This window comes from Hemiscyllium ocellatum, chromosome 30 (genome assembly GCF_020745735.1).
Source record: "Hemiscyllium ocellatum isolate sHemOce1 chromosome 30, sHemOce1.pat.X.cur, whole genome shotgun sequence".
Lineage (NCBI taxonomy): Eukaryota > Metazoa > Chordata > Chondrichthyes > Orectolobiformes > Hemiscylliidae > Hemiscyllium > Hemiscyllium ocellatum.
The window spans coordinates 38,143,118-38,156,567 of record NC_083430.1 but is presented as its reverse complement, the minus strand read 5'-3'; the positions used below and the strand labels follow the sequence as shown (position 1 = coordinate 38,156,567).

The window sequence follows — 13,450 nt, the reverse complement described above, 5'->3', positions numbered from 1 at the left end:
TTGCATAAGGAAGTAAAGATCCAAAAGAGTTAACTGATATGATATTAAGCTCCACCCATTAGCAAATAAAGGAGTGTTTCTGGCAGTAACTAACCAGTGTTCACATTGTTCAGTTGTGTAGTAAAATGTTTCAGTAGTAGTAGGGTACATACTCTTAGGTACAGCCTGGGATCTTAGAAAGGACTGTCATTTTCTCAGATGTAATGTCCTCGCTGCTAAATACTATATAATAAACCTGTTCTGTTTATCAAGATAGAGCCTGCCTCCTGCTGAAGATTGTGTTTGGGCATCCTTCCTCAGTTTTTTTAAAATTCATCCACATGACATGGGAATTGTTGGCCAGACCAGCATTTATTACCTTATTTTAGGTGCCCTTGAAAAGGTGGTGGTGGGCTGTCCTCTTGAACGGCTTGGCATTAGTAATTCAGCCAAACGCCAATAAGAAGGTTTGGTGGCAGTAAATCCATTCAAGGCATTCCCAGATGATTCCAGCGGACATGAGCACAACATGCTGACAGAGGTGGTATCTGAAAACATAGCACCTGGGGCAGTCAGTGAACAGCTCACAGTTTAGAAACTACTCAGGCACATGTGATGTTCTGCAAAGAGTGTTTGAAATGAAATTATATCATTTGAAACAATGACTAATAACTATATGAAGAAATTAAAGAGACAGATCTGGAAAGTAACTAGCTGCTGGTGCAATGATGGCATTAATTCTTCTTTCGTAAAGCAAGCTTTTATTAAATGTGGTTTATTTCACAGGGAGGGGGCAGCCACTAGTGGACACTCTAACCAGTTGTTGTTGTTTTACAGAATGTGTTAGCTGTCCCTTGCAGCAGTGGTCACCAGAGAAGAGTCTGACTTGCTACGACCGGGCTGTGGTTTATCTGCAGTGGGGTAGCCATATTTCCATTGCATTGTCAGTGATGGCCACTGCTGGATTTTTAACAATGGTCGGCATTACTCTTGTCTTTGTCATTCACCTCAACACTCCGGTTGTCAAGGCAGCAGGAGGGAGGCTATGTTTCCTAATGCTTTTCACCTTGGCTTCTGGTTGCTGCAGCGTGTTCCTCTTCATTGGAAAGCCAAACAATTTCATTTGCAGAGTGAAGTGGCCCCTCTTTAATGTGAGCTTCACAGTCTGTCTGGCATGTATTTTTGTCAGATCCTTCCAAATAGTCTGTATATTTAAAATGGCCACCAAGTTGCCTAAAGCCTATGATTACTGGGTTAAATATAATGGACTGTATGTGTTTGTGTTTGCAAGTACATCCATTTCAGCTATCAACTGTTCTGTATGGATGGTCCAAGAACCAGTAGTGACAGTGTCTAATTATAACCTTTCTCAAAAAGAAATATTCCTACTCTGCGCTACTGACAACGATCTCTCAATTTTCCTGCCGGGCTTTCTGTACAATGGGCTGCTGGGTTGCCTCTGTTTTGTCTTTGCTTTCTTGGGAAAAGATTTGCCAAAGAATTACAATGAAGCGAAGTGTATTTCCTTCAGCATGGTACTGTACATTGCCTCCTGGTCTTGCTGCATTCTCGTCATCGTCTCTGGCTTCAGGCAGTATCTCCCCTTGGCCCAGGCTCTGGCTGCTCTGCTCAGCTTGTTTGGAATCCTGGTTGCTTATTTCCTCCCTAAGTGTTACATTATTCTGTTCAAACCTCAGTGCAACACAACTGTATTCTTCCAAAGTTGTATCCAGGATTACACCAAAAACAGAACGGCTTAGCGTGACAATGCTATGGCTTTAAGAGGTGTGTTCTGTTCTTTTTTGAAAGGGATTGGAAAATGGGTGTGTCTTGGGTGTTTTTGTAAGTTGGAACAATATAAGCAGCCTGAGTGGGTGTGGTCAAGCTCTCACAGGTCAAGAATTTTTAGTAAGCTTTCAGCAGTTGTTGTTATATGCTTGAAGAAGTGGAAGCTATTTTTCTCCCTCTTGATAAAGGGGCCAAAAGCAGAGGGTTCCCTTGCTAGGCTGCTGGGTTGCATGTGAATTTGCCTTTTTGCCACAGGGTGTATTAATGGGATGTCACTATTATGGAAATGGTTATTATATCTATTATTCTGTTAAGTTTTCCAATAAAGATGGTAATCTAAACTCTTCTTTCTTTGATTGTGTTTTAACCATAGTGTTTGAATAAATTGTGTTTTGTTTAACCTGGAGTAGTTTGACAAGTCGAATTGCGTCTGGAACATAGCACTTCATATTTCCTTTAAAACAGGAAAAAGATAGGGTCGAGGCTACCTTCTTAAAATAGTTTGAGGGTGTCTGGCCTGCCATAACACTAGTAACCAAATAGTATCATGGTTATAGGTGGTGAGTGGTGATCTAATTGAGGTTGGTGTGTGGGATAGTGGCTTTTAATTTGAATTAATATTCAAATGATTATTTTCTTAACTCTCCAGTACTTTTCCCACTGCTCCTAAAAATACAATTCCAAATACCTTGGCTCTGACTAGATTCAAGTTTCTTCAGTCTCTCTTTCTGGCCATTACTTTCTCTCTCTCAGCTCTCATTTTCTCTTTTTCTCATTATTCCTTTAAATTCTTTCATTCCCTCAGTCACTGTCTTTCTCTTGTAATGTTCTCCTTCGCTGTTTCCAGTGAGCACAAGGCATGTGAATAATTTCCCCTTTTCTCCACTAAGCACTTTCAGTTACTACTGAGGATGTTATAGGAAGCGATTACAGTGTCTCCCTAGACCCTTCAGTCTCTGTCTACCCAATTACTTCGCCGATCTGAAACTGTCAGTACCAATTGAATAAGCTATTTGGGAACAGAACTGATGGCATCATTAGAAAATGATTCAGTAGCAGATTGGGGCTCATTCCTGAAGAAGGGCTCATGCCCGAAACGTTGATTCTCCTGCTCCTTGGATGCTGCCTGACATGCTGCACTTTTCCAGCAACACATTTTCAGCTGGGAGACTCTGAAACCAGTTTAGCAGAACATATATATTGATGGGCTTAAAAAGGTCAAGAGCCACCTTTGGGGCTTTAGTCAAACACTTGCTGTTGAATGTTAAAACATACTTTATAGTCCTTTATGTCATTTTGTTTTTTCAGAAATTTATCAAACTTTTTACTTGTGTTGTATAGTCTGATCATTAATTGTCAGATTGAGTTTCTCATTTCATTAACATTCAGGCTTTGGTTGAACTTCTGCACTTCCACCTTTTGGTTTGTAGTTTAATCTGAATGCTTTAGTCTTAAATCAAAGTGTCTTCAGTCAGTGCTGGCTGAGAAACAGCCCTGCACAAACAGGATACCCTGCGGCTTTTGAACGGGTACATGTTACAGAAAGCCTTAAGGCTGCAACTATAGCAACTAGCCATGGTTCTGGAGGCACCTTCTACAAGACTTAATAATAAACCTAACTGTGGAGAAGCGGCAAAATGTGTTTCACTCAACAGCGTTTGGATGTGATATACTATCCTGCCACAAGGTGGTGCTGAACAGCCACATTTCAATTTTGGGTTTTATTAAGCTTTCGCTTAAGATTTCGGTTTTCTTTTGTATTTGATTCTCTGACGGGTTGGGATGTAATTCTCTGGTGACTCTCCAATACCTCTCCCAACCTAATGGATTATCTTCACCAGTCAGTCCTAGGTACTTGCTTTGTGGCTGTAAACAGCACCATATCTGACCGCCGTTTGCACTTCCAATGCACACAGCTTGCCATTTAACTCCATGATTGTGTAAAATGGGTTCTAGTGAATCAGTAACCAGGTTTAGATCACTCTCCATTTGCATTTCCACTGACCTCTCCTTCATTCATTCTGCAACAGGAATCATGGGCAACATCTAAAGGTTGGGAACTGTGGCTAATTTTCTATTGTTCCAGTTCAGGCTAAGTATTACCCTTACTTCCAGTTTACATTTAAACAGTTCAACAAATCCTAAAGACACATATGTGATAAAAACTTTAATTTACAAAATTAGTTCAATCTTAATAAATAAAAAAACTAATACATTTAAAGTTTAATTATAAATTAATATGTAAATATACAGAATAGAGATCAATAATTCTCAGCTGATAAGATCCTATATGTACTGCATCAACTACATATCCACAATTGTAGTAATCATTAGTGTGCTTGCACAATGGATCCTGTCTCAGATTAACTGTCATCTTCATTCTCTGATTCGCTATCACTCTCCTGGTAAAATGAGATTGTTGCCTGCACCGGGAAATTCGCCAAGAGATGAGCTGCATCTTCGTATAAATAATCAAACTGTTTAGATTTTGGCCACAGGAGTCTGTGAAAAAGAAGGGAGAATAGTGTTTCAATGTTCCACACTCTCTGATCTGGCCACATTTTCATTTCTGATGATAGGAGCTGGTAAACCAGGAGAGGTTTCTCATTAGTTGTTCTCTGTTCCATGCCCTCAGACACTTTCAAGTTAAAACTCTCATCCTCATACACACTCTCTCTTTACTGCTTCCCAGCTGCACTGAAATCCTGAGCTTCTCTGATACTGGTCCCTTGCACATTTCTCCCTCTCTTCCCCCTCTCCACCTGCTATCTCCTTCTTTGTCCCACCCCAACCATCACTCTCGTGTTGCTCCTTTGTCCTTCCCTCCATCTCAGCTTTCCCTTCTCCCTGTGTCCTTCCTTCCCTCTCCCTTTTCCCCTCATTATTTCTCCCTCTGTTATATTGTTACACTATTCATAAAGAAATAGGAACAAATTGCTATGAAAATTGGGCATAGAGGGTGGCACATTCACTGTTGAACTGCGATCACGTGCTGATTAACAACTGATTAGCCTCTCAGCTACTTGGAGAGTTGAAAGAAATATACTCAATGATGCTTTGGCATTTTGAGCCCAGAGTGTGACAGAACATATAACATTCTCTATCTGTCCCTCCTGCCTTCCTAGAATCCTTCCTTACTTCCTATCTTCACTCCTTCTTGTCTAACCATCTCTCTTTCTCACTCTCTTCCCCATCTCTCCTCCATCCCTTCAACCACCTTTAGTGGCTATGTTCACGTGCTCAGGAATTTCCTCACCAGATCCTTCTGTCTGTTCCTCTTACATCGTAATTCTCCTTAAAACCAGCTCTCAGATCAAACGTTTGATCACCTGTCCAAAGATCAGGTTTGCTGCTGTCCCTTTTACCCCTTGGCCTCGTTAAAGTCATTGTTCATGTTAAAAGTGCTTCTGAAATGCAGGTTACTTTTGAAAAGTGAAGGCTGCAGATGCAGGTGACTGTCACCCTTGTATGCATTTGTTTTGTCCTGAAGAAGATGAAGTGGCAGGGAAATGTTCATTTTCCAAGTCAGGCTCTTATTGTCAAACTGCGAACTTTGAGTACAACATACTTTAAAAATATTTGCATTTAAATAGCACTTTTCACAACTTTGAGATGTCTCAAAGTGTTTATTTACTTTTTTCGAGTGTGTAGCCATTGTTGCATTGGTAGAAACATGGCAACCTGTTTATGCATTGCAAGATTTCACAAACAACAATGTAATTATAAATGCAGAAAAAAGCTTCCCTCTCCCCACACTCCCAAACTCATAAATAACAGTCCTACTGCAGAAATTGCCCATTACAAACTGGCTTGAGGATTGTTGGAATGATATTTCCAAAATATGCGTCTTGACAAAATCTTGATCCTTCACCACATGTTTCAATTGACATTGCAAGTCAGTTCACTTGGGATGGGGCAGTTTAAACATGCCCCCATCCCTCTCCCACCAAAGCCATAGGACCGGTGGGTTTGCCCCTGACCAATACTGAAGTCTTGCTGGAGTCAATCATTGAGGTCACAGCTAGATCTAACGTTGCAGTTCTACTAGGATGGGCCTCACTAAGTTGATACTCAAAGCCTCAGTGTCTTAGGTCAGGCAGGAAGGGCAACTGATTGGATGAGGTACAGAAGATCAGCGTGTGTAGGCCTCATGTCCCAGTGAGAGTGTTATTCTGGTGCGGAAAGATAGAATGTAAGGGTTTGGAATAACAAGGTCCCCTGGTCACTGAAGCCCATCATGTTTAAACTGGACACCAAATACATGCTCATCAGATATTTATTGCTCACAGTTCCCTCCTCCTGAAAATCAGCAACACAATTAAATTCCCATGGTGTACTTACTTGACAGGATGTCGGAATGCTGGGACTTTATCTCCGCTGAGTGTACGCTGAGTTCGCTCGCTCTCGGAGACATTCAGCTGCGACAGAAAGGTGAGAATTTTGGGGCTGGAATAAATACCAGATTCTTTACACTAAAAACAATAAGTGCTGGAAACACTCAGCAAATCTGGCAGCATCTGTGAGGACAGAAACAGTGACTGTTTAAGGTGAATATGATTCTTTTTCAGAACCACATTCTTCGTCTTCACTTCATAGCCTTAGAGACACCTAAGGTTCTAGCACAGTGAAGATATCAATCTGGGGCAAGATACAAGTTATTGCTCACTCACACAGGGCATCACATACCCATACTGAGCAGCTTTAGTTCTTTGAGAAGGTGACTAAGGAAGTGGATGAGGGTAAAGCAGTAGATGTTGTGTATATGGATTTTAGTAAGGCGTTCAATAAGGTTCCCCATGGTAGGCTAATGCTAAAACTTCGGAGGTATGGCATTGAGGATACATTAGAGGTTTGGATTAGGAATTGGCTGGCTGGAAGGAGACAGAGGGTAGTAGTTGATGGATTATGTTCATCTTGGAGCGCAGTTACTAGCGGTGTACCACAAGGATCTGTTTTGGGACCATTGCTTTTTGTTATCTTTATAAATGATCTAGAGGAAGGACTTGAAAGCTGGGTGAGCAAGTTTGCGGATGACACAAAAGTCGGTGGAGTTGTGGATAGTGAGGAAGGAAGTGGTAGGTTACAGCGGGATATAGATAAGTTGCAGAGCTGGGCGGAAATGTGGCAAATGGAATTCAATGTAGCTAAGTGCGAAGTCGTTCACTTTGGTAGGAATAACAAGATGATGGATTACTGGGCTAATGGTAGGCTACTTGGTAGTGTGGATGAGCAGAGGGATCTTGGTGTCTATGTACACAGATCTCTGAAAGTTGCCACCCAGGTAAATAGTGCTGTGAGGAAGGCATATGGTGTACTGGGCTTTATTGGCAGAGGAATTGAGTTCCGGAGTCCTGAGGTCATGTTGCAGTTGTATAGGACTCTGGTGAGGCCTCATCTGGAGTATTGTGTGCAGTTTTGGTCGCCATACTATAGGAAGGATGTGGAAGCTTTAGAACGAGTGCAGAGGAGGTTTACCAGGATGTTGCCTGGAATGGTAGGAAAATCTTATGAGGAAAGGCTGAGGCACTTGGGGCTGTTCTCATTGGAGAAGAGAAGGTTTAGGGGAGATCTGATGGAAGTGTATAAGATGATTAGGGGTTTAGATAGGGTAGATACTAAGAACCTTTTACCGCTAATGGAGTCAGGTGTTACTAGGGGACATAGCTTTAAATTAAGGGGTGGTAGGTATAGGACAGATGTTAGGGGTAGATTCTTCACACAGCGGGTTGTGAGTTCATGGAATGCCCTGCCTGTATCAGTGGTGAACTCTCCTTCTTTATGGTCATTTAAGCGGGCATTGGATAGGCATTTGGAAGTTATTGGGCTAGTATAGGTTAGGTAGGATTCGGTCGGCGCAACATCGAGGGCCGAAGGGCCTGTACTGCGCTGTATCCTTCTATGTTCTATGTTCTATAGCCATTCTCCCTGAGTTTATGAGCTGTGTTATAAAGAGACACCCACCTGAGAGTTCCTGTGTGAACTCATGTGTGTTTGGGGTTTGGGGAGAGCTAGCAATGGGTGTTGAAGGAGGAAAGAGTACCTTTCTCACAGCCACTGCCTACTGCGTAGCAGCATAGCCAGGGCTTCTAGTTAGTGCTGGTGACTGTGAACTACAGTGTGAACAACATGAGGATTCCCATTCTTCATCACCAGGCCCATCAGCTGACAGCAGAGTCTGACTCAGCTGTGAGACCCTTTCTGGCCAAGAATCCTCCGATGTTCACCATTCATTATGAAGAATTATCACTGGAGGGTGAGGCATTTGAGGGTGGAAGATGTAAATGAACAACAAGCAGAAAGACAAAACATTGGAAGAGGCCAGTGTTAAACCCAGAGTTGTGACAGTAACACACTGGTTAATGGAGAGAGAGAGAGAGAATTGTTGAACCAAACTTACCGTTATCATCTGTTTTTGTTGTTCCCTTGCAATATCTTTGGGTGTGACTAACCATGGTCTCCAAACACTGCCGGCACTGTTAATAGAAACACAACCAACTGGGTTAAGGAAGCAGGGACAGCAAGTTTGGAGAAATCAGTACAATCAGAAGCTTGTAAACTCTACTTCAGTGTTGTCTTCCTTATTTCCTCTTTATACTCTCATGGGATGTGGGGCTTCATTGGCAATACTGGCATTTGTTTCCTGTCCCAATTTGTTCTTGAACTAAAGGGCTTCTTGCTCAGCTATTTCAAAGGGCAGTTAAGAGTCAACCACAATTTGGTAGGTCCAGAGTCATATATAAAGGGGAGGATGGCAGACTGCCTAATGGACATTAGTGAAATGGGTGGGTTTTAAACAACAATCAATTAAATCTGTCCTTATCAATATCATGAAACAAATTTTATAATTGCAAATTTATTAACTGAAATGAAATTCCACCATCTGCCGTGATGGGAATTGAACCTAGCACCACCATCTTCCCCTTCATCTATCTGTTAGAGAAAGCTTGCGTGGCTGGGCTCCTGAATTATTCACATGATCTGAGTCTGAGCTACCCCTAACCTTTGTCTGTCGCTCAGTGGGTTGCACTCTAGCCTTTGACTTGAACTCATAGGTTCAAGTCTCATAACCCAGTCTGGCTCACCAAGTGGGAAGATTAAGGGAAGTCTATGCAGAGGTACTGTCTTTTAGATGAGATGTTATCACTTTGCAAAGAAGCTGGAGAGTTCTTCCTGGTATCCTGAATATTAACCAACAACACAGAGGCTGAATATTGCTTCATTCTCACATTCCTGTGTCTGGAGTGCGCCGTGCTCAATTTAATCTCCTACGTTACAGAAGTGAAATGATTGCATGCCAACATTACTTCTTTGGATGTAAATTGCTTTAAGTCACCCTCAGGTTTGAGAAGGCTATAGACTACATTGATTATTCCCTTCATGTTCATAAATTGCACACATCAACAGGGCAGGTGCAGTGCTTCCTCTCAGGAATCTGTTGCTGTACACAGACACCAGCTGGAGGTTGGCTCCCCATGTAAACAATGGTTTGTTGCTGCTCCCCAATGAGCATAACTCTGTCTATTGGGGCTGTAACACGTCACTGGTATAGCAAACAGCGTTTGTCCCATGACAGACTATTCTCTATCATATCACCAGAGTCAAACTGCTTTGTAACTTCAGTTCACTGATGGTTTAGTTGGTAAGAGCTAAGGTAACCAGAGCAGTTAATAGGGGTTTCATGGCTTAAATCCCTGACTGGAGTTGGAATGTTTTCCATTTGGTAGTGCCAGCACTGGACTTTGTACTCAAGAGGGAAATCAGCCAGCTTTCCTGTTTGTTATTATTAATTGATTCCCGCTGGATATGACTCTGCATATACTTTGGGTAATGACAGTTACAGGAGGGATAGACATTAGTAGGCCATTCAGCCCATAGAGACTATTCTCTCACTCAGATAGTTTGTCACTATTCTGCACCTCAGCCCCATTTACCTGGTTTTGCTCCATATCCTTTGATACCATCCCCACAGAAACTCCAGTGGACCCCTTCCTCTAACCTTTTGAGAGTGAGGATTCCAGACAGTCCTTTTTGATTTCCCTCCTGAATAACAACTCTGGTTTTAAGATTGTTCTGGACTCCCATAGTGTACATTTTGTAAAATCCTTTGATCGGGACACCCTTCAACCGCATTAAGCCAAGGGAAATACGACTCAAGGCTATGAAACCTGACCTCTCAACGTAACCCAGGAAAGCCTGGGGTAATTCTGGTGAATTTGGATAAACTCTTTCAAGGGCAACTGAGCTGCTACCCCCACGACTCGAAATGGGTCCCTTCAGCATCACTTACCCCCTTTTGGACTTCATCCTCTTGTGATAAAGGTCATCTTTATGTTGGGCTTTTGATTACTTTCTGTACCTGTGCTCGAGTTTACAGTGATGTGTAACACGCCCAGCCCTCTCTGCTCCTCCAATGCCATTAAAGGAAATATCTGATTTGTTGTTATTTTATGCTTCTATACACTGAACGCCGCCTGTCATTTTTTTAAAAATTCTGCTCACTGTCTCCCTCAGGGCACCCTGTCAACTTAGAGTCATCAGAAACTGGGACACGAAACTCTCTTGAGTGAGGACTCCGGGAAGACTCGGGAGCCCTAGTAATTATTACATCTCACTGAACAGACTGTGTCTATGTGTGTGTGTGTGTGTGTATACAGTGTATATATAGCACTGCTCCCAGACACCACCCACAGCTCAGAGAAAGGACAGGAAGCTTGCAGTGGGTAACTTTGGGATGGAGTGTTAAACTCAGCACTGAATCCCCATTTCATCTGCAGTTAGCTCGATGCTATCGCCCCGAAACTAAAACGCTCCCGGTTTTTATCGGTGGCGCTGGGAATCCTACCTCAGCCCTCCTGGCTGCTGAGCACTGGGATCGTGTAGGCAGCAGCACAGCCGGCTCCGGGCTCCTGACACTGCATTCCCCTCCATCTGGGATCAATGCTGGGCTGTGGTGCTGATTTCCCCAGCCGCTACCGCCGCTGCTGCTGCTGCTGCTCCTTCCCTGGGATCAGGTGGGAAACGGAATGACCCTGTCTGCTTCCCTGTCCTTTTTATCCAGCGCCTGGCCTCCCCGCAGCCTCACTGGGGAAAGGGATAGGCTGCCAGCTGGGGGCCTTGCCCTGCGATTAAGTCAGTGGTTGTGTCAACATTGTGGGGTGGGGGCCAAATGCTGGCCTGGGGTCGCAGCTCCAGGCTCCCCCCACACCCACCCCTGCAGGAAGCAGCAGGGACAGTGTCAGGCAAAACAGTGTGCACTCAGCAGAGGGAGAGGGGGCGGGTTCCAGTCTGTCACCCTCCTGGCATACTTTCCCACCCCGTCCATCATTAACAGGCAGCAACGAGAAGCTGTTAATCTCCCAACACCTCACACCCAGCGGGGCTCCAGCCTGCCCCCTCCCAGGCTCAGGGAGACCAGGCTGGGCACTGAGCGGTCTGAGGATTAGCAGGAGCTGGCCTCTGTCAGGCTTTTGTGGTGCTTGGGGAGGGGGTGGGGGGTGTATGGGGAATCAAAGCTGGGCTGTATCCAAAGTTCCTAAAGTCACAAGCATGAAATCTTCATGAAAAGTACTATGGATGCTGTAAATCAGAAACAAAAACAGAAATTGCTGGAAAAGCTCAGTGTGCTGAAGGTGAAGTTTTCAATGAACGGTGGGATTGTCTGATACATTGCTGCTTTATTGTGTTCCAGACTCACAGAGATGTACAGCACAGAAACAGACCCTTTGGTCCAGCTCACCCATGCTGACCAGATATCCGAAGTAAATCTAGTCCCATTTGCCAGCATTTGGCCCATATCCCTCTAAATTCTTCCTATTCATATACCTATCCAAATGCCTCTTAAATGCTGCAATTGTACCAGCCTCCACCACTTCCTCTGGCAGCTCATTCCATACACGCACCACCCTCTGTGTGAAGAAGTCGTCTCTTAGATCCCTTTAAATCTTACCCCGTTCATCTTAAACCTATGCATTCTAGTTTTGGACTACCCAACCCTGGGGAAATGACCTTGTCTATTCACCCTATCCATGCCCTTCATGATTTTATAAACCTGAATAACATCACCCTTCAGCATCTGATGCTCCAGGGAAAGTATGTCTGGCTTATTCAGCCTCTCCCTATAGCTCAAACCCTCTAACCTGGACAACAACTCTATGTTTTCTCAATCTCTTTCCTCATACAAGCAGAAACAGCTTTACTCTATCTACGCTGTCCAGCCTGATCTCCTCTCTTCTGATCATGGAGAACAATCCCACTAGTCTCATATTGAAACTTCTCATTCCTGGAACCATTCCTGTCATTCACCCTCTCTATTCACATCTCTCCTATAATGCGGTGCCTACAACTGTACACAACACTTCAGCTGAGGTCTAGCAAGTGTCTTGTACATAATTGGCATCACAAGTCACTGAGGCTCCTGACGTGAAAAAAGGACAGCCTTGCATTTATACATGAGTTACTGGGATGTCCAATACAGCCCATTGTTACTGAAGGACTCTTTGAAGTGGAGTCCCTGTTATAGTGTAGGAAACCTGACAATTGATTTCTGCACAGAAAGAGGAAAGCAATAATGATCAAATCATCTTCTTTTGTCGTAGTTAGTAGCGAAACAATAAGATTCTGACAATTTACTTGAATTACTTTATTCGGGTTCTTGATAAAACTCAGACTTGACAGATTTATGCAACACTGTGTGGCAAGGTGGCTTAGTGGTTAGCATGGCTGCCTCACAGCGCCAGGGTCCTGGGTTTGATTCCAGTCTCGAGCAACTGTCGTGTGGAGTTTGCACATTCTTGGCATATCTGTGTGGGTTTCCTCTGGGTGCTCCACTTTTCTTCCACAATCCAAAGATGTGCAGTTTAGGTGAATTGGTCACACTAATTTGTCCCATAGTGTTCAGCAATGTGTGGGTTAGGTGCATTAGTTAGGAGTAAATGTGGAGTAGTAGGGGAATGGATCTGGGTGGGTTACTCTCTGGAGAGTTGGTGTGGACTTGTTGGGCCGAACGGCCTGTTTCCACACTGGAGGGAATCTATGATTTAAAAAAAAATTAAGGGAAGGTTTCAGTAACAGAATTATGCTTATAACCATCTGATAGGTTATGAAGGACGTGTAGCTTTTATTGCCTGGAGCCACTATTCTGGTCTGTCCTGATTCCTTTGTATTCTGTAAAACTTAATGAATGAATGAATAAGTGCCTTATTGTCACTTGTACTCTATAATGAACAACTTGGTAAATTAAAGTGAAAAGCTTCAACTGTTATCACAATCTGGGGGTGCCATTTGAATATTTTAAGAATAAAAGGAATGAAAATATAAAGCTGAAAGAGTCCATCATTGTTCTGCCGTCCCCATCCTGAGTACTGAGCCCTGGGCCAGCCAACACCTGTGCTGTCTCCCCTCTGTCGCCTACGCCCAGACCCAGCAACATCGGAATCACCACTCTTCAGGCGCTATCTTTTCATCACTGGGCTCACCTCACCAACAGGCTACCAGTGCAGGGTCCTGTGCTAGACCCACATGTACCCTACAAACAGGAGGCCTAGGCTCTGCTGCTTTGCTGATAACCAGGAGACCCCAGCTCTGGGCCTACCACAACCAGGAGGTGCTGTCACCACCACACTGATAACCAGGAGTCCCTGCTCTGGGCCTACCACTACCAAGAGTCCCCTGCTCTGTTGCCAGG

The 13,450-nt window shown here is 43.7% G+C and overlaps 1 protein-coding gene across 1 annotated transcript; it reads right to left on the bottom strand.

Annotated features, from left to right (window-relative positions):
* Positions 1-4,130: 4,130 nt before the first annotated feature.
* LOC132829812 (protein ripply1-like) lies at positions 4,131-10,695 on the bottom strand. Its single transcript, XM_060847175.1, has 4 exons — positions 10,610-10,695; positions 8,165-8,240; positions 6,109-6,239; positions 4,131-4,269 (listed from the first exon to the last, which is right to left on the bottom strand). The coding sequence occupies exons 1-4, from the start codon at positions 10,693-10,695 to the stop codon at positions 4,131-4,133; spliced, it is 432 nt and encodes a 143-aa protein (XP_060703158.1).
* Positions 10,696-13,450: the final 2,755 nt, after the last annotated feature.

Coding starts and splice junctions, on each gene's coding strand:
- LOC132829812 (XM_060847175.1), bottom strand. CDS start 10,695: ATGGAGGGGAATGCAGTGTCAGGAGCCCGGAGCCGGCTGTGCTGCTGC. Junction 8,241..10,609: donor CAGCAGCCAGGAGGGCTGAG/GTAGGATTCCCA, acceptor TTCTATTAACAG/TGCCGGCAGTGTTTGGAGAC. Junction 6,240..8,164: donor AACAAAAACAGATGATAACG/GTAAGTTTGGTT, acceptor TATTGTTTTTAG/TGTAAAGAATCTGGTATTTA.